The sequence below is a fragment of the Argopecten irradians genome, chromosome 1 (genome assembly GCF_041381155.1).
Source record: "Argopecten irradians isolate NY chromosome 1, Ai_NY, whole genome shotgun sequence".
NCBI lineage: Eukaryota > Metazoa > Mollusca > Bivalvia > Pectinida > Pectinidae > Argopecten > Argopecten irradians.
In genome coordinates this window covers 71185188-71212465 of record NC_091134.1, presented here as the reverse complement: position 1 = coordinate 71212465, position 27278 = coordinate 71185188, and the positions used below count along the sequence as shown (strand labels likewise).

The following is a 27278-nucleotide window of genomic DNA, read 5'->3' as shown; positions in this document are numbered from 1 at the left end:
GGATAGCACCCAAAATGCAATGGTAGCATCCTTATAGGGTGGGGATTCAAAATTGTACAAATGATGGGGCTGACCCCCCGGGGGCCTGAGGGGGCGGGGGTCAAATGGGGTCCATTTGGCTATTTCCATATAAACGACTTCTTCTCTGAAACCAAGCATGGGATAGCACCCATAATGCAATGGTAGCATCCTTATAGGGTGGGGATTCAAAATTGTACAAATGATGGGGCTGACCACTCGGGGGCCTGAGGGGCGGGGTCAAATGGGGTCAATTTGGCTATTCCATATAAACGACTTCTTCTCTGAAACTAAGCATGAGATAGCACTCATAATGCAATGGTAGTATCGTTATAGGGTAGGGATTAAAAATTGTACAAATGATGTGGCTGACCCCCCGGGGGCCTGAGGGGCGGGGTCAAAAGGGTTCAATTTGGCTATTTCCATATAAATGTCTTCTTCTCTGAAACCAAGCATGGGATAGCGCACCCATAATGCAATGGTAGCATCCTTATAGGGTGGGGATTCAAAATTGTACAAATGATGGGGCAGACCCCCGGGGGCCTGAGGGGCGGGGTCAAATGGTGTCAATTTGGCTATTTCCATATAAACGACTTCTTCTCTGAAACTAAGCATGAGATAGCACTCATAATGCAATGGTAGTATCTTTATAGGTTGGGGATTCAAAATTGTACAAATGATGTGGCTGACCCCCGGGGGGCCTGAGGGGCGGGGTCAAAAGGGTTCAATTTGGCTATTTCCATATAAACGTCTTCTTCTCTGAAACCAAGCATGGGATAGCACCCATAATGCAATGGTAGCATCCTTATAGGATGGGGATTCAAAATTGTACAAATGATGGGGCTGACCCCCAGGGGGCCTGAGGGGCGGGGTCAAAAGGGGCCAATTTGGCTATTTCCATATAAACGACTTCTTCTCTGAAAACTAAGCACGTTATAGCACCCATAATACAATGGTAGTATCCTTATAGTGTGGGAATTCAAAATTGTGCAAATGATAGGGCTGACCCCCCGGGGCCTGAGGGGCGGGGTCAAAAGTGGTCAATTTCCATATAAATAACTTTTTCTCTGCAACTTAACATGGGATTACGCTCATAATGCAATGGTTACATCCTTATAGGGTTTGAATTCAAAATTTTGCAAATGATGGGGCTGACCCCCCGGGGGCCTGAAGGGTGGGGTCAAAAGGGGTCAATTTAGCTATTTCCATATAAACGACTTCTTCTCTGCAACCAAGAATGGAAGAGCACTTATAATGCAATGGTAGCATCCTTATAGGGTTGGGATTTGAAATTGTACAAATGATAGGGCTGATCCCCGGGGCCTTAGACGGCAATAGATGCGAGGTCAAAAGGTCAATTAGGCTACTATTTTCATATAAATTACTTTGTCTCTGAACCTATGTATTGGATAGCATATTTGTATGGTATCAATAGCATCATTGTATGGTTGTGATTCAAAATTAAACTTTGGGAGTCAATTTTGCTTATTTTTCTAATTGTCTGAGTCTTGTGATAATTACTAACGAAAAACCAGGTGAGCGATACAGGCCCTCTGGGCCTCTTGTTTATTATTTAATTTTTAGTTGGGTCAATCCTCATTATTCTATGACTATTCTGGGAGTATGACAAACTATGGATCTTTGTGACTGACATGCTTTTCTGAATTTATTAGCTCACCTGGTCCGAAGGACCGAGGTGAGCTTATGGGACACCGCAGCGTCCGCGTCCAGCGTCCGGCGTCCGTCAACAATCGACTTCTTCTCCATAACCGCTGGTCGGATTTCAACAAAATTTGACTGGTAGCATCCTTATGGGCTACTAACTGAAAATTGTACAAATGATGGGGCTGATCCCCCGGGGGCCTGAGGGGCGGGGCCAAAAGGGGTCAATTTGGCTATTTCCATATAAAGGACTTCTTCTCTGAAACTAAACAAGAGATAGCACTCATAATGCAATGGTAGTATCGTTATAGGGTGGGGATTCAAAATTGTACAAATGATGGGGCTGACCCCCGGGGGGCCTGATGGGCGGGGGTCAAAAGGGGTCAATTTGGCTATTTCCATATAAATGACTTCTTCTCTGAAACCAAGCATAGGATAGCACCCATAATGCAATGGTAGCATCCTTATAGGGTTGGGATTCAAAATTGTACAAAGGATGGGGATGACCCCCCGGGGGCCTGAGGGGCGGGGTCAAATGGGGTCAATTTGGCTATTTCCATAAAAACGACTTCTTCTCTGAAACTAAGCAAGAGATAGCACTCATAATGCAATGGTAGTATCGTTATAGGGTGGGGATTCAAAATTGTACAAATGATGGGGCTGACCCCCCAGGGGCCTGAGGGGCGGGGTCAAAAGGGGCCAATTTGGCTATTTCCATATAAACAACTTCTTCTCTGAAACTAAGCATGGTATAGCACCCATAATGCAATGGTAGCATCCTTATAGGGTGGGAATTCAAAATTGTGCAAATGATAGGGCTGACCCCCCCGGGGGCTTGAGTGGCGGGGTCAAAAGGGGTCAATTTGGCTTCTCCATATAAACGACTTCTTCTCTGCAACTAAGCGTGGTATAGCACCCATAATGCAATGGTAGCATCCTTATAGGGTGGGAATTCAAAATTGTGCAACTGATAGGGCTGACCCCCCCGAGGGCCTGAGGGGCGGGGTCAAAAGGGGCCAATTTGGCTATTTCCATATAAACGACTTCTCTGAAAATAAGCATGGTATAGCACCCATAATACAATGGTTGCTCCTTATAGTGTGGGGATTCAAAATTGTGCAAATGATAGGGCTGACCCCCCGGGGGCCTGAGGGGCGGGGTCAAAAGGGGTCAATTTGGCTATTTCCATATAAATGACTTCTTCTCTGCAACTAAGCATGGTATAGCACCCATAATGCAATGGTAGCATCCTTATAGGGTGGGGATTCCAAATTGTGCAAATGATGGGGCTGACCCCCGGGGGCCTGAAGGGTGGGGTCAAAAGAGGTTAATTTAGCTATTTCCATATCCTTTGGACGGCCGTAACGTATTTATGCGTAATTATGCATTTGCCCCATTTCATGCACCCTTCTGGAGCCCCACTGAGACCGTTGAAAACTAAATACTAGTTTTTTGAAAAGAAGATGTTCATCCCTATATAGCATGTCAATATCGATTCGGTCATTGCATAAGTGACGTCACAAATCACCTTTGAACATGCCCAAATAAGTCAAAAATTGAGGTCTGAAACCCGGATTTTAGTGTGTGCCCGGAAACCTGTCGTTGTGAGCTTAATTATCAAGATACAGACATGCAGATGGTCTTAAACGATAGAAGAGATATCAAAGTAAGAGAAAATAGAGAGAAAGGGGAAAGGAAGGGGAAAATAGCACCGATTTCAAAAAAAAAAAAAAAAAAAACAAGTCCCACGCGCAGGTTTCTGCCTTCCATGACCCGTGCGTGGTGACCTTTAGGGGACTTCCGGTGACTGTTTTTACTTGTTTGTAGTGTGTGCTGTTTGTTATCATCGTGAAAATGGCATCAAACCGTAATCTAGATGCAAACTGCTTTCATAGATGGCATTTGTAATAACCTACTATCAAAATTGAGTCAAGTTCGAATCCTGCCGGCCGTCGAAAGGATATAAACGACTTCTTCTCTGCAACTAAGAATGGAAGAGCACTTATAATGCAATGGTAGCATCCTTATAGGGTTGGGATTTGAAATTGTACAAATGATAGGGCTGACCCCCGGGGCCTTAGACGGCAATAGATGCGAGGTCAAAAAGGTCAATTAGGCTACTACTTTCATATAAATTACTTTGTCTCTGAACCTATGTATTGGATAGCATATTTGTATGGTATCAATAGCATCATTGTATGGTTGTGATTCAAAATTAAACTTTGGGAGTCAATTTTGCTTATTTTTCTAATTGTCAGAGTCTTGTGATAATTACTAACAAAAAACCAGGTGAGCGATACAGGCCCTCTGGGCCTCTTGTTTATAATATTTATATTGAATCTACTTTTCAGAACTTACTCCATGCTGTTGTAAAAAGACTACAGAAAACCATGGACGATGATGTTTTCATGCCGCTGTACCCAAAATCGTAAGTGAGGGGAAAGGGATGGGGGGGGGGGGGGGGGGGGGGGGGTGAGGGGAAAGGGGGGGGGGTGTACACTGGAATTGGGTTGTCTGGTAGTCCGTCTCTCTGTCTGTAGACACAACTTTGTCTGTCAAACTCCTCTTAAACTACATGACAGATATTGATAAAAATTTGGTACACAGAACCCTGACATAAAAGGGAATTGATTAAACTATATTGGGTTCTCCTATGTCCCCTATTCATGGAGTTATTACTAAATTTGTGCAGTGGGGGGTTTTAGTCGTCCACTCTGGCTACAGTTCTAGTTCTCCCAGTTGTATTTCTATAGTTATGTATATGATTCAGTCCTTTATGATATTGTTATAAACACACATGACAATTTAGTTGGGTTTCCCATGAGTTAGTATCAACTCATCCTGAAGGTGTTGTGGTAGTCTGTTCATGCTAGTTATCAGATGTATCCAGTACTTGTGTGTGATGGCCATGGAAGACAACACCCTTTACATTTGTTGTGAAGATCTACCTAGCATTGAGAGAAATGAAGGTTTGATTTTAGGAGTACATCAATATAAACATTTATGTGACATTGTTGATTTTGTTTTCCAGGGCGATAGAGAATCGATCCTCTGGAGCCTCAGTATTCTTTCACAGACAGTCCTGGACTTGTATAAAGGTACGACAAACATTTTCTAGAATTTTACAATGGACTTTCTTGGTATGATGATATTCACTGAAAGAATTGAATATTGTATGTTTTCAGTGTTATCTGGAAGTATTTATGTTTGAGTTTAATTACTTATTATGTTTTATTGATTAAAGTAAAGTTTCAAAAATATTTAAGGAAATATTTGACTGAAATTGATATCACTGATGATATAGGTTGTGATTGTGAAGAATTTTACATTGTGATTTCAGTTACTTGGCAGTATAATGAGTTGGCATGGTATCATATCGACCAGTATTCTACAGAACCTAGCACTAGATGGTCTCCTCAACCGCTACATCATCCTAGGCCTCTGTAATTCTGTCCTCAACCAGGAAACCATACAGAAATGTCACTCGGTGAGTTCAATTATTGTTGTGTCGGTCTAACCGTTGACAAAATAAATGATGTAATACCTCGGTATGTTGAGCGACAGTATTATCAACTGGTCAAGTGGTTCTGTCAATTGTCTGGAGGGGGGGCGGAGTTTAGATAGCCTACCCGACGTCAGGCGATAGAGCGAGTGGGCGGAGTTTATCTGACAATGTTCTAAAGTTTGAAAGGCAATATGGCTGCGCCTGATTAAAAAAACGTGTGTGGAAGATCTTATGCTAATGGGGTACTGACGGATGGTAAACTTCGTCGTGAATTACTTGATCTTCATTATAAACTAAAGGATTATCTTTTTCATGAGATTAGTAAAAAAAAAAAAAAAAAAAAAAAAGCAACTGATGTTACGAGAGGAGGTTGTCACAAGATTATAAAGAATGTGACTGCACGCAGGACATTTGACCCAGTTACCTGTTTATCGGCACCCAAGCAAAATTACCAAAGAAGTCTTAAGTTTATAGAATAATTAAAATCCGCAGTGAATTAAAAGTACTTAGATATTTAAGAAGTTGATTGATAAAGTAACAAACAGAAGTAAACTTACCGTGAGGCGGGCCTCTCGGCAGCCATTACGTTGTTCTTGAAGTAGCCTAGCTAACGTTTGTGACGCACATTCCCTACCATGAATTATGCTAGCGATGACGCAAAATATTATTCAGTCTATCCCGGCTGAAACACGGACAGCAGCTCATGAAAACCGCATTATCGCATTTAATGTCAGAGCTTTCTTTGAAGAAACGTCTGTTGTAAAAACTGCAGGTAGGCCTAATAGAAAGTATGGACACATCCTGCAGTTCTTATGGATACAGTAATACCCGAGAAAGTATGGACACATCCTGCAGTTCTTACGGTAATACCCGATGAGTTCAGGATAGATCTAGTTCTTATGAGTACGGTAATACCCGATGAGTTCAGGATAGATCTATCACACGTGGGTCAATCATATCACACGATATAAGCCACGCCCACCAACCAATCAACTCGCGTTTAGCATTATATTGTAACCCAGTATGCAATAGTATTGTGCAAGTTGAGCGGCAAGTACATCACTGTCGTCGTCAATGGTTAGACCGACATGACGGTAACCATACAGAAATGTCACTCGGTGAGTTAGATTAACCACACAGAAATGTCATTCAGTGACTTAGATTAACCATACAGAAATGTCACTCGGTGAGTTAGATAAACTCTACAGAAATGTCACTCGGTGAGTTAGATTAACTCTACAGAAATGTCACTCGGTGAGTTAGATTAACTCTACAGAAATATCATTCGGTGAGTTAGATTAACTCTACAGAAATGTCACTCGGTGAGTAATTAGATTAACTCTACAGAAATGTCACTCGGTGAGTTAGATTAACTCTACAGAAATGTCATTCAGTGAGTTAGATAAACTCTACAGAAATGTCACTCGGTGAGTTAGATTAACTCTACAGAAATGTCATTTGGTGAGTTAGATTAACTCTACAGAAATGTCACTCGGTGAGTTAGATTAACTCTACAGAAATGTCACTCGGTGAGTTAGATTAACTCTACAGAAATGTCACTCGGTGAGTTAGATTAACTCTACAGAAATGTCATTCGGTGAGTTAGATTAAACTCTACAGAAATGTCACTCGGTGAGTTAGATTAAACTCTACAGAAATGTCATTGGTGAGTTAATTAGATTAACTCTACAGAAATGTCACTGATGAGTTAGATTAACTCTACAGAAATGTCATTCGGTGAGTTAGATTAAAACTCTACAGAAATGTCATTTGGTGAGTTAGATTAACTCTACAGAAATGTCATTTGGTGAGTTAGATTAAACTCTACAGAAATGTCATTCGGTGAGTTAGATAAACTTTACAGAAATGTCATTCGGTGAGTTAGATTAACTCTACAGAAATGTCATTCGGTGAGTTAGATTAACTCTACAGAAATGTCACTCGGTGAGTTAGATTAACTCTACAGAAATGTCATTTGGTGAGTTAGATTAACTCTACAGAAATGTCATTTGGTGAGTTAGATTAATTAAATCTACAGAAATGTCATTTGGTGAGTTAGATAAACTCTACAGAAATGTCATTCGGTGAGTTAGATAAACTCTACAGAAATGTCATTCGGTGAGTTAGATAAACTCTACAGAAATGTCATTTGGTGAGTTAGATAAACTCTACAGAAATGTCATTTGGTGAGTTAGATTAACTCTACAGAAATGTCATTCGGTGAGTTAGATTAACTCTACAGAAATGTCATTTGGTGAGTTAGATTAACTCTACAGAAATGTCACTCGGTGAGTTAGATTAACTCTACAGAAATGTCATTCGGTGAGTTAGATTAACTCTACAGAAATGTCACTCGGTGAGTTAGATAAACTCTACAGAAATGTCATTCGGTGAGTTAGATTAACTCTACAGAAATGTCATTCGGTGAGTTAGATTAACTCTACAGAAATGTCATTTGGTGAGTTAGATTAACTCTACAGAAATGTCATTTGGTGAGTTAGATTAACTCTACAGAAATGTCATTCGGTGAGTTAGATAAACTCTACAGAAATGTCATTCGGTGAGTTAGATAAACTCTACAGAAATGTCATTTGGTGAGTTAGATTAACTCTACAGAAATGTCACTCGGTGAGTGAGTTAGATAGTAAACTCTACAGAAATGTCATTTGGTGAGTTAGATTAAACTCTACAGAAATGTCACTCGGTGAGTTAGATTAACTCTACAGAAATGTCATTCGTGAGTTAGATAAACTCTACAGAAATGTCATTCGGTGAGTTAGATTAAACTCTACAGAAATGTCATCGGTGAGTTAGATAAACTCTACAGAAATGTCATTTGGTGAGTTAGATTAACAATACAGAAATGTCATTTGGTGAGTTAGATTAACTCTACAGAAATGTCATTCAGTGAGTTAGATTAATTCTACAGAAATGTCACTCGGTGAGTTAGATTAAATCTACAGAAATCTCATTTGGTGAGTTAGATAAACTCTACAGAAATGTCATTCGGTGAGTTAGATTAACTCTACAGAAATGTCATTCGGTGAGTTAGATAAACTCTACAGAAATGTCACTCGGTGAGTTAGATTAACCATACAGAAATGTAATTTGGTGAGTTAGATTAACTCTACAGATATGTCACTCGGTGAGTTAGATTAACTCTACAGAAATGTCATTTGGTGAGTTAGATTAACTCTACAGAAATCTCATTTGGTGAGTTAGATTAACTCTACAGAAATGTCACATTTGGTGAGTTAGATTAACTTTACAGAAATGTCATTGGTGAGTTAGATAAACTTTACAGAAAAGTCATTTGGTGAGTTAGATTAAACTCTACAGAAATGTCACTCGGTGAGTTAGATAAACTTCTACAGAAATTATTCATTGAGTGAGTTAGATAAACTCTTACAGAAAAGTCATTTGGCAAGTTAGATTAACTCTACAGAAATGTCATTTGGTGAGTTAGATTAAATCTACAGAAATCTCATTTGGTGAGTTAGATTAACTCTACAGAAATCTCATTTGGTGAGTTAGATTAACTCTACAGAAATCTCATTTGTGAGTTAGATTAACTCTACAGAAATCTCATTTGGTGAGTTAGATTAACTCTACAGAAATCTCATTTGGTGAGTTAGATTAAATCTATACAGAAATCTCATTGGTGAGTTAGATAACTCTACAGAAATGTCATTTGGTGAGTTAGATTAAATCTACAGAAATGTCATTCGGTGAGTTAGATTAACTCTACAGAAATGTCATTCTCGGTGAGTTAGATTAACTCATACAGAAATGTAATTCGGTGAGTTAGATTAAATCTACAGATATGTCATTCGGTGAGTTAGATTAACTCTACAGAAATGTCATTCAGTGAGTTAGATTAAACATTCTGAAGTTTCTTTAATCAGTAACTCTCATATTAATTGAAATCTCAGATGTCAAGTCTCATCAGTAATTATAGTAAAACCCTTCTTTTCAAACCATATTTTTTTCAAACCTGTGTGAAACAACTTAAGTTTGTAGCTGGTTTTGTCAAAAATAATATTCATCAATTTTTCCTCACATGAATTTAATATCGGATATACTAGTAATCAGGTATTATTCACAATCTTTGTTTTTGGATCAGACATGTTAAAGAACTATAGTTTGTGTTGTCATCCCCAGATTGTCTCGACGTTCCCGAAGGAGTGGTTTTCAGGCCTGAATGAAGAAAAATCCTTACCTCAACTCGAGAATCTCTGTAAATACATGGTATCTGCTGCTAGAAACATCGACAAAGACCTCTCTGCTGCTAAAGACATGGACAAAAAGGAATATCGGTATGTCATTAATATTGAATTTTGTAAATGTTTGCATAAATCCTGATGTATCCGATAAAAGCAGCATTTTCGATATTAATTTTGTTATGGTTATACGTTGGTGATACAAGAATTTTCTTTTATCTTATTAAAGAAGCTCTACTGCTGTTATTTTTCTTCGATTACAAAAGTTACTTACTTTACACCATTGCTACCATTGAAAAGTTTGAGCTTCTAATTTTACTTTAAGTTAAAAATATAAAAAATAATTGATTGCCTCCCGAAAAAAATTCTGTGGCACTTTATCCTATATGGAATAAAGTACTGATTGTGTATGCACCAAAAGCAAAATAAATTATTTTATATTATTTTTTGTGTCAATTAGACATACATACAAACACCAATTATTGTTCAAATGATGAGTATAGTTTATGCTCTGTTGGTGGCAGAGCATCTTTAAGCTTTTCTCTGTCAGTCATATAATTTTAAGTACTATAATGTATTAAATAGATTTTGTTGTAATTTACAGGGACATGATTAAACAGATCAACAAAATGCTTGTGAATGTTCATGCACTGGACCATGCTCTCAGCCTACAAATATGATGGTGACTCGTAAATAAATAAACAACACAAGAGGCAGCTTGTTCATGTTTATCGTTTAACAGTCATTGATGTTGACATCACACCTAGGGAGTAATTAAATGAAAGATGAATCCTGTGAACTATGCGTGGTATATCAAACAGCATTTCTTGGGAGCTGTTCGAATTTCAAGTGGTAATTTGATTGTGTGAAGATTCACTTATAACTCTGATGTACAACTCCTGGATGCTGGTCAACTCTCATTCAGATGGACACAATTCCTACTAGTTAATAAATAAATAAATATAAATCTCAAGTATCATAACCTACCAAAGGCCACTATATCAAGTTCTGATTATCTGTTTATTTCTCAGTAACAAAGTTTGGAATGCGTCCATGGTAACTTTGAACTGCTGGACTGTGTCCTATACAAGTTCTGATTTTCTGTTTATTTCTCAGTAACAAAGTTTGGAATGTGTCCATGGTAACTTTTTTGTCCTATACTAAGTTCTGATTTTCTGTTTATTTCTCAGTAACAAAGTTTGGAATGTGTCCATGGTAACTTTGAACTGCTGGACTGTGTCCTATACTAAGTTCTGATTTTCTGTTTATTTCTCAGTAACAAAGTTTGGAATGTGTCCATGGTAACTTTGAACTGCTGGACTGTGTCCTATACTAAGTTCTGATTATCTGTTTATTTCTCAGTAACAAAGTTTGGAATGTGTCCATGGTAACTTTGAACTGCTGGACTGTGTCCTATACTAAGTTCTGATTATCTGTTTATTTCTCAGTAACAAAGTTTGGATGTGTACGTGGTAACTTTGGACTGTGTCCTATACCAAGTGCTGTAATCATGTCTACGATCACCTGGTCATATTGTGTATTGTTACAGTAAATATTACCTGTCCGATCCACAAGTGAGAAATATTTTTGTGGAAATGTTTCTTGTTGAAAACATTCATGCAAAAAAAATCTTTTAAAGGACTTTTCCAACAATTCGAAGTGTTATGCTAGAATTTATTCTTCCCAGACTGACAACTCTCTAAGTACTCTATGTCCTCTAGATACTGAGAAAGCAACCGAGACATATATGTTTAACTGGACATTCTTCTCAATTTAGAAACCAATAGAGATTTCAGGCCTAAGTGGACGTCCTACTCAATCTAGAAATCACTAGAGTTTTTCTGTCCGACATTCAGATACCCATGGCTAAGTGTTTTAATATTGTGTACTAAAGATGTTTCCAATGAACTAGTGTTGAAGATACAAGTTCTAAAATAATGTATCTTTGATTCCTAGCTCGCTATTTGATATATTCAGATTTGATGGTGGTATTACTCGATAACTGTGTATGCAGTATAATTGTTTAATGCTGTTGTTATGATGGATATTATCATAGTGTGTCAAAATCTGATGACACTTGGAATTTGTTATTAGCAAATTTAATCAGTAGATAATGTTGATAATTAATTAAATCCAAGTGATACTATTTTTATTTGTATAAATCTTGTAGATGTTTCAAGATGCATTCTGGAATGTCATCATTTGTTAGGAAATAAATCTATGGAATGATATATATACTGTTCTTTTTAATTGAAAACACAGAACTTGCCAGTAATGATTAGTTTATCAGCTTGACCAAGTGGTGATAGGTTTCTGTTCCAGTAATGATTAGTTTATCAGCTTGACCAAGTGGTGATAGGTTTCTGTTCCAAGATGGCCGACTACTCCTTTCACAAATGTTTTGGAAGGACAGCCTACAGATTGTGTTCCTGCCTATTAGACATACATGTACTGATAATCATTTGTTAAAGGGACATTCCTTCGTTTAGATATTAAAGTGTTAAACAAAAAATAATTGCTGAAAATTGATTACATGTTAAATCAGTACTTATATTCAGCTGTCATTTTGGCTGCTTGAAACAAAGGAATGTCCCTTTAACATGATTGTGCAATCATGCTATTGAATAAGCTATAGTATAATGAACTGTGAAGTCAGAAGGAATCATTCTGTGATTCCCAAGTAAAGAATCACAAACAGGAACTATTTAGTAAATTTAAGGTTTATTTCTTTTAAACAAGCTGTAATGCCAATTATGGTAACAACTTCCTTCTATACGAGCAGCATTAGAACTGGTACTTCCACACCATCTGTTAAACAGTTCTAACAAGACAATAGCAACAGTTACATGTACTCAACCTTAACAGACTTAACAAAAGACAAAGTTGGAAAAACTTGTGTCCAATCCCTGTTGTCAATAATTTATCTCAAGAAAAATGTTTATAAAAAAAAGTTACAATGCTAATGGAGTAATCCAGTTAATGCAATATTTTGTCATAAAATGTTGAAATACATCCACATGTAGAAAACCTTTCAATTCATATTGCATTATTAAGATATTTCTAATACAGTTGAAGAGACTACGAGAACAGTTTTATTCTATTTACAAAGTCAACCATAGCACCTTCATACTAATTACGTTCTTATTGAACGAGTCGTGTTGAAACTATTACAGAAAAAGTATCCCTTTTTCTTTAAAAAAAAACAACTTCTTTAATAATTTTTTTTAAGATCTTGTAAAATAGATATTCAAGTTGAGGATAAAACTTACTATAGCAGTCTATTACATATACAATAATTCTTTAATATGATCACTTAATCATTGTATTATAATACATATAGACACCTTAATATTATATTATAATACATGTAGATACTTAATATTGTATTATAATACATGTAGATACTTAATCATTGTATTATAATACATATAGACACCTTAATATTGTATTATAATACATGTAGATACTTAATATTGTATTATAATACATGTAGACACTTAATCATTGTATCATAATACATGTAGATACTTAATATTGTATTATAATACATGTAGATACTTAATCATTGTATTATAATACATATAGACACCTTAATATTGTATTATAATACATGTAGATACTTAATCATTGTATTATGATAATGTAGACACTTAATCATTGTATTATAATACATGTAGATACTTAATCATTGTATTATAATACATATAGACACCTTAATATTGTATTATAATACATGTAGATACTTAATTATTGTATTATAATACATATAGACACCTTAATATTGTATTATAATACATATGGACACTTAATCATTGTATTATACTACATATAGACACAATCATTGTATTATAATACATTTAGACACTTAATCATTGTATTATAATACATGTAGACACTTAATTATTGTATTATAATACATATAGACACTTAATCATTGTATTATAATACATGTAGACACTTAATCATTGTATTATAATACATATGGACACTTAATCATTGTATTATAATACATATAGATACTTAATATTGTATTATAATACATATAGATACTTAATATTATATTATAATACATATAGACACTTAATATTGTATTATAATACATATAGACACTTAATATTGTATTATAATACATATAGACACTTAATATTGTATTATAATACATGTAGATACTTAATATTGTATTATAATACATATAGATACTTAATATTGTATTATAATACATATAGATACTTAATCATTGTATTATAATACATGTAGATACTTAATATTGTATTATAATACATATAGATACTTAATATTGTATTATAATACATATGGACACTTAATCATTGTATTATGATACATAGACACTTAATCATTGTATTAAAATACATGTAGACACTTAATCATTGTATTATAATACATGTAGATACTTAATATTGTATTATATTACATGTAGATACTTAATCATTGTATTATGATAATGTAGACACTTAATCATTGTATTATAATACATGTAGATACTTAATATTGTATTATAATACATGTAGATACTTAATCATTGTATTATGATAATGTAGACACTTAATCATTGTATTATAATACATGTAGATACTTAATCATTGTATTATGATACACAGACACTTAATATTGTATTATAATACATATAGACATTTAATCATTGTATTATTATATTAATTGTATTATCTACAATTGTTAAAGCCAGACACATCCTATTCTTTTTACATGTTGGGACTATTTATAGAAGCTAATTGCTGTACAGTACCACCTAAACACAGTACAAACATTTCCACATATCACTTTGTATTTACAATGAAATTGTCTGGTGGTATCACAGTTTCACCACACATAACAGAGAAGTAACTGAGACTGGATGTTGTGGTGAAGTTCAAACCACTGTCTGAGGGCATCACACTGAAGTCACTAATTCAAACCACTGTCTGAGGGCGTCACACTGAAGTCACTAATTCAAACCACTGTCTGAGGGCGTCACACAGAAGTCTAATTCAAACCACCAGGGCGTCACACAGAAGTCACTAATTCAAAACCCACACAGAAGTCACTAATTCAAACCAATGTCTGAGGGCGTCACACAGAAGTCACTAATTCAAACCACTGTCTTAGGGCGTCACACAGAAGTCACTAATTCAAACCACTGTCTGAGGGCATCACACTGAAGTCACTAATTCAAACCACTGTCTGAGGGCGTCACACTGAAGTCACTAATTCAAACTACTGTCTGAGGGCGTCACACAGAAGTTACTAATTCAAACCATTGTCTGAGGGTGTCACACAGAAGTCACGAATTCAAACCACTGTCTGAGGGCGTCACACAGAAGTCACTAATTCAAACCACTGTCTGAGGGCGTCACACAGAAGTCACTAATTCAAACCACTGTCTGAGGGCGTCGCACAATACATTTGGCAGAGAGTTGATGTCTCGCAGTATGATGTAGAACGGGAAAGGAAAGTGGTCCATGTAGGACTTGATCTCTGGCATCTGTAATGGAACAATATACATTACAAGTCAAGAATATGTAAGTAAACATGTGAAGAAGGCTTTCTAACTATATTGAACATGCGAAAAGAGCTTTATGATATAACCATATACGTTATATAATCAGCATCTGTAATTAAGATGAAACAAAAAACAAAAAAAAATCGTTTACAACACAGTGCACCATAAGTAAAATGTTGTATGACATCTGTACTGTTTAAAAATGCATCCTTTCTCTCCATAATTAATTTTAAGTGGTAATGAGGTCGTAAATTATCTAGAAAAATCCTCAGAAAAATTATCACAATTATAATAAATGTTTTATCTTACCTGTCCAGCTTCCTTAAACACAGGGACTCTGATATCCAATATGGAATCCTGAAGTAAACATCTGAAGTACACATGTATAACATCAGGGTATGTATGTTAGATATGGAATCCTGAAGTAAACATTACACATGTATAACATCAGGGTATGTATGTTAGATATGGAATCCTGAAGTAAACATTACACATGTATAACATCAGGGTATGTATGTTAGATATGGAATCCTGAAGTAAACATTACACATGTATAACATCAGGGTATGTATGTTAGATATGGAATCCTGAAGTAAACATTACACATGTATAACATCAGGGTATGTATGTTAGATATGGAATCCTGAAGTAAACATTACACATGTATAACATCAGGGTATGTATGTTAGATATGGAATCCTGAAGTAAACATTACACATGTATAACATCAGGGTATGTATGTTAGATATGGATTGATCCCTTATTTTTGGGATGGGTTGTGTTAACAAATATTCCTGTGAAAAATTAGCAGCTAGCTGTAAAATGAAGACTTTAAAACGTGGAGTTATAGTGCAACGTGTCTAATTATAAGTCAATGAACATCAATTATTGACACAGTTTCTGAAGAAAAATCTCAAATTCTAACATGACCCTTAGTTGTATATCTAAACAATTTTAAATTAATGATCACTGATGATTTTGTGTTCCACAATCAAAGTTAATATAATAGAAAACAAGTGTTACTCACTTCAATATTACAAAGACTTTATTTAGGAAGCTAGCGTGCTACAAAGATAGTCAAGATGCTTCAATTAAGTTTAACAAAAGTATTTTTCTGGCAGATAAAAATCCCATCTCAAGTTCTGTTGAGTTTGAAATTTCAGTTGCCTACCTGAGCAATCTTAGTCTTTTTCTGCTCAAACGTGAAGTGTTGTAGAAGTCGAGCACCAGACTGAGTCGTGAACTGTTCAGTGAACGGATGCAGCAGACGAACACTTTCTCCAAAACTAACAAAAGTAAACAAAACTCTATTTAAGCACAATCAATAATATTAATTATCACAACTGGTAGATTAGATAAGAAATAAAGTTCACCGTGTAAACTTTAGCTAATTCAGAAGTAGTTAAACATTACATAAAATATAAACTATATTTCTTTTACATCGATTACGAAACAAGTTATACAACTTATGCAAATCACTCTCGATGGCCCGGATAAAAGCGCACGAGGGGTCTTAGTGATCGGGCAGGTGACCCCTAACCTTTTCACATCCGTTCCGGGGATCGAACCCCAGCCGACTAGGTGAAAGGCGAGCAGCTTAACCACTACACCACCCGATCACCCATTAAACATTATATTACAATATTTCTGGCATAAACCCAAAAACATGAATGGTCAAGTGACTTGATATATATATATATATGCTCACAACGACTACATTTATCAAATAACATTTTATGCCATATTTTCTCCCAGAAATTAAAATGGCAGGGTTCGATTTCCCCTTTAAATTCAAATTACCTGCAAATGCCAAGCTCTCCTGATTCCAGCAAAGTCAGAGCATTGGCTATCAAAGCTAGGGATTCATATGCAAGCTGAAACAATCAGATAATACAAAATAAACATAATAAATATTGATGAAATAACAAAAATATTGATGGACCAGTTTGAATGATTTAGAATTAAGCTTAAAAAAAAAATCGTATTTGAAATCAGGAATGTTCAAATAATGTTGAAACTTTTCACTATCTGAGTTGATGAAGAAGAACGCAGTACAATCAGAAGGATACACCAAATATTACCAGAAGAATTACAGTTATCAGTTGACCTATCAGTCACCACACAGACAAGTATTACCTGTTTCAGGAGAAGGATACACCAAATATTACCAGAAGAATTACAGTTATCAGTTGACCTATCAGTCACCACACAGACAAGTATTACCTGTTTCAGGAGAAGGATACACCAAATATTACCAGAAGAATTACAGTTATCAGTTGACCTATCAGTCACCACACAGACATGTATTACCTGTTTCAGGAGAAGGATACACCAAATATTACCAGAAGAATTACAGTTATCAGTTGACCTATCAGTCACCACACAGACATGTATTACCTGTTTCAGGAGAAGGATACACCAAATATTACCAGAAGAATTACAGTTATCAGTTGACCTATCAGTCACCACACAGACATGTATTACCTGTTTCAGGAGAAGGATACACCAAATATTACCAGAAGAATTACAGTTATCAGTTGACCTATCAGTCACCACACAGACATGTATTACCTGTTTCAGGAGAAGGATACACCAAATATTACCAGAAGAATTACAGTTATCAGTTGACCTATCAGTCACCACACAGACATGTATTACCTGTTTCAGGAGAAGGATACACCAAATATTACCAGAAGAATTACAGTTATCAGTTGACCTATCAGTCACCACACAGACATGTATTACCTGTTTCAGGAGAAGGATACACCAAATATTACCAGAAGAATTACAGTTATCAGTTGACCTATCAGTCACCACACAGACATGTATTACCTGTTTCAGGAGAAGGATACACCAAATATTACCAGAAGAATTACAGTTATCAGTTGACCTATCAGTCACCACACAGACATGTATTACCTGTTTCAGGAGAAGGATACACCAAATATTACCAGAAGAATTACAGTTATCAGTTGACCTATCAGTCACCACACAGACATGTATTACCTGTTTCAGGAGAAGGATACACCAAATATTACCAGAAGAATTACAGTTATCAGTTGACCTATCAGTCACCACACAGACATGTATTACCTGTTTTCAGGAGAAGGATACACCAAATATTACCAGAAGAATTACAGTTATCAGTTGACCTATCAGTCACCACACAGACATGTATTACCTGTTTCAGGAGAAGGATACACCAAATATTACCAGAAGAATTACAGTTATCAGTTGACCTATCAGTCACCACACAGACATGTATTACCTGTTTCAGGAGAAGGATACACCAAATATTACCAGAAGAATTACAGTTATCAGTTGACCTATCAGTCACCACACAGACATGTATTACCTGTTTCAGGAGAAGGATACACCAAATATTACCAGAAGAATTACAGTTATCAGTTGACCTATCAGTCACCACACAGACATGTATTACCTGTTTCAGGAGAAGGATACACCAAATATTACCAGAAGAATTACAGTTATCAGTTGACCTATCAGTCACCACACAGACATGTATTACCTGTTTCAGGAGAAGGATACACCAAATATTACCAGAAGAATTACAGTTATCAGTTGACCTATCAGTCACCACACAGACATGTATTACCTGTTTCAGGAGAAGGATACACCAAATATTACCAGAAGAATTACAGTTATCAGTTGACCTATCAGTCACCACACAGACATGTATTACCTGTTTCAGGAGAAGGATACACCAAATATTACCAGAAGAATTACAGTTATCAGTTGACCTATCAGTCACCACACAGACATGTATTACCTGTTTCAGGAGAAGGATACACCAAATATTACCAGAAGAATTACAGTTATCAGTTGACCTATCAGTCACCACACAGACATGTATTACCTGTTTCAGGAGAAGGATACACCAAATATTACCAGAAGAATTACAGTTATCAGTTGACCTATCAGTCACCACACAGACAAGTATTACCTGTTTCAGGAGAAGGATACACCAAATATTACCAGAAGAATTACAGTTATCAGTTGACCTATCAGTCACCACACAGACAAGTATTACCTGTTTCAGGAGAAGGATACACCAAATATTACCAGAAGAATTACAGTTATCAGTTGACCTATCAGTCACCACACAGACAAGTATTACCTGTTTCAGGAGAAGGATACACCAAATATTACCAGAAGAATTACAGTTATCAGTTGACCTATCAGTCACCACACAGACAAGTATTACCTGTTTCAGGAGAAGGATACACCAAATATTACCAGAAGAATTACAGTTATCAGTTGACCTATCAGTCACCACACAGACATGTATTACCTGTTTCAGGAGAAGGATACACCAAATATTACCAGAAGAATTACAGTTATCAGTTTGACCTATCAGTCACCACACAGACATGTATTACCTGTTTCAGGAGAAGGATACACCAAAATATTTACCAGAAGAATTACAGTTATCAGTTGACCTATCAGTCACCACACAGACAAGTATTACCTGTTTCAGGAGAAGGATACACCAAATATTACCAGAAGAATTACAGTTATCATTTGACCTATCAGTCACCACACAGACAAGTATTACCCTGTTTCAGGAGAAGGATACACCAAATATTACCAGAAGAATTACAGTTTCATCAGTTGACCTATCAGTCATCACCACACAGACATGTATTACCTGTTTCAGGAGAAGGATACACCAAATATTTACCAGAAGAATTACAGTTATCAGTTGACCTATCAGTCACCACACAGACAAGTATTACCTGTTTCAGGAGAAGGATACACCAAATATTACCAGAAGAATTACAGTTATCAGTTGACCTATCAGTCACCACACAGACATGTATTACCTGTTTCGAGTGGTTATCCACCATACTCGAGGAATCATCTATAGCTAGCATAATCTGGTACTGTCGTTTGCTTGGCTTGGTGCGACCAAAAAATCTTGAGGGCCTCCCCTGTGTTAGGTTTGTCAATGACACATTATAAATAGAGGGCCTCCCCTGTGTTAGGTTTGTCAATGACACATTATAACTATAGAGGACCTCCCCTGTGTTAGGTTTGTCAATGACACATTATAAATAGAGGGCCTCCCCTGTGTTAGGTTTGTCAATGACACATTATAAATAGAGGGCCTCCCCTGTGTTAGGTTTGTCAATGACACATTATAAATAGAGGGCCTCCCCTGTGTTAGGTTTGTCAATGACACATTATAAATAGAGGACCTCCCCTGTGTTAGGTTTGTCAATGACACATTATAAATAGAGGGCCTCCCCTGTGTTAGGTTTGTCAATGACACATTATAAATAGAGGACCTCCCCTGTGTTAGGTTTGTCAATGACACATTATAAATAGAGGGCCTCCCCTGTGTTAGGTTTGTCAATGACACATTATAAATAGTCCCTGTGTTAGGTTTGTCAATGACACATTATAAATAGAGGACCTCCCCTGTGTTAGGTTTGTCAATGACACATTATAAATAGAGGGCCTCCCCTGTGTTAGGTTTGTCAATGACACATTATAAATAGAGGGCCTCCCCTGTGTTAGGTTTGTCAATGACACATTATAAATAGAGGGCCTCCCCTGTGTTAGGTTTGTCAATGACACATTATAAATAGAGGGCCTCCCCTGTGTTAGGTTTGTCAATGACACATTATAAATAGAGGGCCCTCCCCTGTGTTAGGTTTGTCAATGACACATTATAATAGAGGCCTCCCCTGTGTTAGGTTTGTCAATGACACATTATAAATAGAGGGCCTCCCCTGTGTTAGGTTTGTCAATGACACATTATAAATAGAGGGCCTCCCCTGTGTTAGGTTTGTCAATGACACATTATAAATAGAGGGCCTCCCCTGTGTTAGGTTTGTCAATGACACATTATAAATAGAGGGCCTCCCCTGTGTTAGGTTTGTCAATGACACATTATAAATAGAGGGCCTCCCCTGTGTTAGGTTTGTCAATGACACATTATAAATAGAGGGCCTCCCCTGTGTTAGGTTTGTCAATGACACATTATAAATAGAGAGGGCCTCCCCTGTGTTAGGTTTGTCAATGACACATTATAAATAGAGGGCCTCCCCTGTGTTAGGTTTGTCAATGACACATTATAAATAGAGGGCCTCCCCTGTGTTAGGTTTGTCAATGACACATTATAAATAGAGGGCCTCCCCTGTGTTAGGTTTGTCAATGACACATTATAAATAGAGGGCCTCCCCTGTGTTAGGTTTGTCAATGACACATTATAAATAGAGGGCCTCCCCTGTGTTAGGTTTGTCAATGACACATTATAAATAGAGGGCCTCCCCTGTGTTAGGTTTGTCAATGACACATTATAAATAGAGGGCCTCCCCTGTGTTAGGTTTGTCAATGACACATTATAAATAGAGGGCCTCCCCTGTGTTAGGTTTGTCAATGACACATTATAAATAGAGGGCCTCCCCTGTGTTAGGTTTGTCAATGACACATTATAAATAGAGGGCCTCCCCTGTGTTAGGTTTGTCAATGACACATTATAAAATAGAGGGCCTCCCCTGTGTTAGGTTTGTCAATGACACATTATAAATAGAGGGCCTCCCCTGTGTTAGGTTTGTCAATGACACATTATAAATAGAGGGCCTCCCCTGTGTTAGGTTTGTCAATGACACATTATAAATAGAGGGCCTCCCCTGTGTTAGGTTTGTCAATGACACATTATAAATAGAGGGCCTCCCCTGTGTTAGGTTTGTCAATGACACATTATAAATAGAGGGCCTCCCCTGTGTTAGGTTTGTCAATGACACATTATAAATAGAGGGCCTCCCCTGTGTTAGGTTTGTCAATGACACATTATAAATAGAGGGCCTCCCCTGTGTTAGGTTTGTCAATGACACATTATAAATAGAGGGCCTCCCCTGTGTTAGGTTTGTCATTGACACATTATAAATAGAGGGCCTCCCCTGTGTTAGGTTTGTCAATGACACATTATAAATAGAGGGCCTCCCCTGTGTTAGGTTTGTCAATGACACATTATAAATAGAGGGCCTCCCCTGTGTTAGGTTTGTCAATGACACATTATAAATAGAGGGCCTCCCCTGTGTTAGGTTTGTCAATGACACATTATAAATAGAGGGCCTCCCCTGTGTTAGGTTTGTCAATGACACATTATAAATAGAGGGCCTCCCCTGTGTTAGGTTTGTCAATGACACATTATAAATAGAGGGCCTCCCCTGTGTTAGGTTTGTCAATGACACATTATAAATAGAGGGCCTCCCCTGTGTTAGGTTTGTCAATGACACATTATAAATAGAGGGCCTCCCCTGTGTTAGGTTTGTCAATGACACATTATAAATAGAGGGCCTCCCCTGTGTTAGGTTTGTCAATGACACATTATAAATAGAGGGCCTCCCCTGTGTTAGGTTTGTCAATGACACATTATAAATAGAGGGCCTCCCCTGTGTTAGGTTTGTCAATGACACATTATAAATAGAGGGCCTCCCCTGTGTTAGGTTTGTCAATGACACATTATAAATAGAGGGCCTCCCCTGTGTTAGGTTTGTCAATGACACATTATAAATAGAGGGCCTCCCCTGTGTTAGGTTTGTCAATGACACATTATAAATAGAGGGCCTCCCCTGTGTTAGGTTTGTCAATGACACATTATAAATAGAGGGCCTCCCCTGTGTTAGGTTTGTCAATGACACATTATAAATAGAGGGCCTCCCCTTGTGTTAGGTTTGTCAATGACACATTATAAATAGAGGGCCTCCCCTGTGTTAGGTTTGTCAATGACACATTATAAATAGAGGGCCTCCCCTGTGTTAGGTTTGTCAATGACACATTATAAATAGAGGGCCTCCCCTGTGTTAGGTTTGTCAATGACACATTATAAATAGAGGGCCTCCCCTGTGTTAGGTTTGTCAATGACACATTATAAATAGAGGGCCTCCCCTGTGTTAGGTTTGTCAATGACACATTATAAATAGAGGGCCTCCCCTTGTGTTAGGTTTGTCAATGACACATTATAAATAGAGGGCCTCCCCTGTCTTTAGGTTTGTCAATGACACATTATAAATAGAGGGCCTCCCCTGTGTTAGGTTTGTCAATGACACATTATAAATAGAGGGCCTCCCCTGTGTTAGGTTTGTCAATGACACATTATAAATAGAGGGCCTCCCCTGTGTTAGGTTTGTCAATGACACATTATAAATAGAGGGCCTCCCCTGTGTTAGGTTTGTCAATGACACATTATAAATAGAGGGCCTCCCCTGTGTTAGGTTTGTCAATGACACATTATAAATAGAGGGCCTCCCCTGTGTTAGGTTTGTCAATGACACATTATAAATAGAGGGCCTCCCCTGTGTTAGGTTTGTCAATGACACATTATAAATAGAGGGCCTCCCCTGTGTTAGGTTTGTCAATGACACATTATAAATAGAGGGCCTCCCCTGTGTTAGGTTTGTCAATGACACATTATAAATAGAGGGCCTCCCCTGTGTTAGGTTTGTCAATGACACATTATAAATAGAGGGCCTCCCCTGTGTTAGGTTTGTCAATGACACATTATAAATAGAGGGCCTCCCCTGTGTTAGGTTTGTCAATGACACATTATAAATAGAGGGCCTCCCCTGTGTTAGGTTTGTCAATGACACATTATAAATAGAGGGCCTCCCCTGTGTTAGGTTTGTCAATGACACATTATAAATAGAGGGCCTCCCCTGTGTTAGGTTTGTCAATGACACATTATAAATAGAGGGCCTCCCCTGTGTTAGGTTTGTCAATGACACATTATAAATAGAGGGCCTCCCCTGTGTTAGGTTTGTCAATGACACATTATAAATAGAGGGCCTCCCCTGTGTTAGGTTTGTCAATGACACATTATAAATAGAGGGCCTCCCCTGTGTTAGGTTTGTCAATGACACATTATAAATAGAGGGCCTCCCCTGTGTTAGGTTTGTCAATGACACATTATAAATAGAGGGCCTCCCCTGTGTTAGGTTTGTCAATGACACATTATAAATAGAGGGCCTCCCCTGTGTTAGGTTTGTCAATGACACATTATAAATAGAGGGCCTCCCCTGTGTTAGGTTTGTCAATGACACATTATAAATAGAGGGCCTCTCCCCTGTGTTAGGTTTGTCAATGACACATTATAAATAGAGGGCCTCCCCTGTGTTAGGTTTGTCAATGACACATTATAAATAGAGGGCCCTCCCCTGTGTTAGGTTTGTCAATGACACATTATAAATAGAGGGCCTCCCCTGTGTTAGGTTTGTCAATGACACATTATAAATAGAGGGCCTCCCCTGTGTTAGGTTTGTCAATGACACATTATAAAGGCAATAGAGGGCCTCCCCTGTGTTAGGTTTGTCAATGACACATTATAAATAGAGGGCCTCCCCTGTGTTAGGTTTGTCAATGACACATTATAAATAGAGGGCCTCCCCTGTGTTAGGTTTGTCAATGACACATTATAAATAGAGGGCCTCCCCTGTGTTAGGTTTGTCAATGACACATTATAAATAGAGGGCCTCCCCTGTGTTAGGTTTGTCAATGACACATTATAAATAGAGGCCTCCCCTGTGTTAGGTTTGTCAATGACACATTATAAATAGAGGGCCCCCTGTGTTAGGTTTTTCAATGACACATTATAAATAGAGGGCCTCCCCTGTGTTAGGTTTTTCAATGACACATTATAAATAGAGGGCCTCCCCTGTGTTAGGTTTGTCAATGACACATTATAAATAGAGGGCCTCCCCTGTGTTAGGTTTGTCAATGACACATTATAAATAGAGGGCCTCCCCTGTGTTAGGTTTGTCAATGACACATTATAAATAGAGGGCCTCCCCTGTGTTAGGTTTGTCAATGACACATTATAAATAGAGGGCCTCCCCTGTGTTAGGTTTGTCAATGACACATTATAAATAGAGGGCCTCCCCTGTGTTAGGTTTGTCAATGACACATTATAAATAGAGGGCCTCCCCTGTGTTAGGTTTGTCAATGACACATTATAAATAGAGGGCCTCCCCTGTGTTAGGTTTGTCAATGACACATTATAAATAGAGGGCCTCCCCTGTGTTAGGTTTGTCAATGACACATTATAAATAGAGGGCCTCCCCTGTGTTAGGTTTGTCAATGACACATTATAAATAGAGGGCCTCCCCTGTGTTAGGTTTGTCAATGACACATTATAAATAGAGGGCCTCCCCTGTGTTAGGTTTGTCAATGACACATTATAAATAGAGGGCCTCCCCTGTGTTAGGTTTGTCAATGACACATTATAAATAGAGGGCCTCCCCTGTGTTAGGTTTGTCAATGACACATTATAAATAGAGGGCCTCCCCTGTGTTAGGTTTGTCAATGACACATTATAAATAGAGGGCCTCCCCTGTGTTAGGTTTGTCAATGACACATTATAAATAGAGGGCCTCCCCTGTGTTAGGTTTGTCAATGACACATTATAAATAGAGGGCCTCCCCTGTGTTAGGTTTGTCAATGACACATTATAAATAGAGGGCCTCCCCTGTGTTAGGTTTGTCAATGACACATTATAAATAGAGGGCCTCCCCTGTGTTAGGTTTGTCAATGACACATTATAAATAGAGGGCCTCCCCTGTGTTAGGTTTGTCAATGACACATTATAAATAGAGGGCCTCCCCTGTGTTAGGTTTGTCAATGACACATTATAAATAGAGGGCCTCCCCTGTGTTAGGTTTGTCAATGACACATTATAAATAGAGGGCCTCCCCTGTGTTAGGTTTGTCAATGACACATTATAAATAGAGGGCCTCCCCTGTGTTAGGTTTGTCAATGACACATTATAAATAGAGGGCCTCCCCTGTGTTAGGTTTGTCAATGACACATTATAAATAGAGGGCCTCCCCTGTGTTAGGTTTGTCAATGACACATTATAAATAGAGGGCCTCCCCTGTGTTAGGTTTGTCAATGACACATTATAACTAGAGGACCTCCCCTGTGTTAGGTTTGTCAATGACACATTATAAATAGAGGGCCTCCCCTGTGTTAGGTTTGTCAATGACACATTATAAATAGAGGGCCTCCCCTGTGTTAGGTTTGTCAATGACACATTATAAATAGAGGGCCTCCCCTGTGTTAGGTTTGTCAATGACACATTATAAATAGAGGGCCTCCCCTGTGTTAGGTTTGTCAATGACACATTATAAATAGAGGGCCTCCCCTGTGTTAGGTTTGTCAATGACACATTATAAATAGAGGGCCTCCCCTGTGTTAGGTTTGTCAATGACACATTATAAATAGAGGGCCTCCCCTGTGTTAGGTTTGTCAATGACACATTATAAATAGAGGGCCTCCCCTGTGTTAGGTTTGTCAATGACACATTATAAATAGAGGGCCTCCCCTGTGTTAGGTTTGTCAATGACACATTATAAATAGAGGGCCTCCCCTGTGTTAGGTTTGTCAATGACACATTATAAATAGAGGACCTCCCCTGTGTTAGGTTTGTCAATGACACATTATAAATAGAGGGCCTCCCCTGTGTTAGGTTTGTCAATGACACATTATAAATAGAGGGCCTCCCCTGTGTTAGGTTTGTCAATGACACATTATAAATAGAGGGCCTCCCCTGTGTTAGGTTTGTCAATGACACATTATAAATAGAGGGCCTCCCCTGTGTTAGGTTTGTCAATGACACATTATAAATAGAGGGCCTCCCCTGTGTTAGGTTTGTCAATGACACATTATAAATAGAGGACCTCCCCTGTGTTAGGTTTGTCAATGACACATTATAAATAGAGGGCCTCCCCTGTGTTAGGTTTGTCAATGACACATTATAAATAGAGGGCCTCCCCTGTGTTAGGTTTGTCAATGACACATTATAAATAGAGGGCCTCCCCTGTGTTAGGTTTGTCAATGACACATTATAAATAGAGGGCCTCCCCTGTGTTAGGTTTGTCAATGACACATTATAAATAGAGGGCCTCCCCTGTGTTAGGTTTGTCAATGACACATTATAAATAGAGGGCCTCCCCTGTGTTAGGTTTGTCAATGACACATTATAAATAGAGGGCCTCCCCTGTGTTAGGTTTGTCAATGACACATTATAAATAGAGGGCCTCCCCTGTGTTAGGTTTGTCAATGACACATTATAAATAGAGGGCCTCCCCTGTGTTAGGTTTGTCAATGACACATTATAAATAGAGGGCCTCCCCTGTGTTAGGTTTGTCAATGACACATTATAAATAGAGGGCCTCCCCTGTGTTAGGTTTGTCAATGACACATTATAAATAGAGGGCCTCCCCTGTGTTAGGTTTGTCAATGACACATTATAAATAGAGGGCCTCCCCTGTGTTAGGTTTGTCAATGACACATTATAAATAGAGGGCCTCCCCTGTGTTAGGTTTGTCAA

General features: G+C 37.7%; 2 protein-coding genes across 2 annotated transcripts in view; one reads left to right on the top strand and one right to left on the bottom strand.

Annotated features, from left to right (window-relative positions):
• Positions 1 to 11636, top strand: part of LOC138307276 (PAX3- and PAX7-binding protein 1-like) — a 79074-nt gene extending 67438 nt beyond the window's left edge. Inside the window, 5 exon segments of the mRNA XM_069247931.1 lie at positions 4032 to 4108; positions 4712 to 4778; positions 5021 to 5167; positions 9347 to 9501; positions 10010 to 11636. Of these exon segments, the coding sequence (XP_069104032.1) occupies positions 4032 to 4108; positions 4712 to 4778; positions 5021 to 5167; positions 9347 to 9501; positions 10010 to 10085 (522 nt within the window). The 3' untranslated portion in view covers positions 10086 to 11636.
• A 4446-nt stretch (positions 11637 to 16082) lies between these two features.
• Positions 16083 to 19850, bottom strand: LOC138312082 (midasin-like). Its single transcript, XM_069253158.1, has 3 exons — positions 19768 to 19850; positions 16724 to 16797; positions 16083 to 16209 (listed from the first exon to the last, which is right to left on the bottom strand). Exons 1-3 carry the CDS (start codon positions 19816 to 19818, stop codon positions 16083 to 16085), a joined length of 252 nt encoding a protein of 83 aa, XP_069109259.1. The 5' UTR covers positions 19819 to 19850.
• Between the last annotated feature and the right edge of the window lie 7428 nt (positions 19851 to 27278).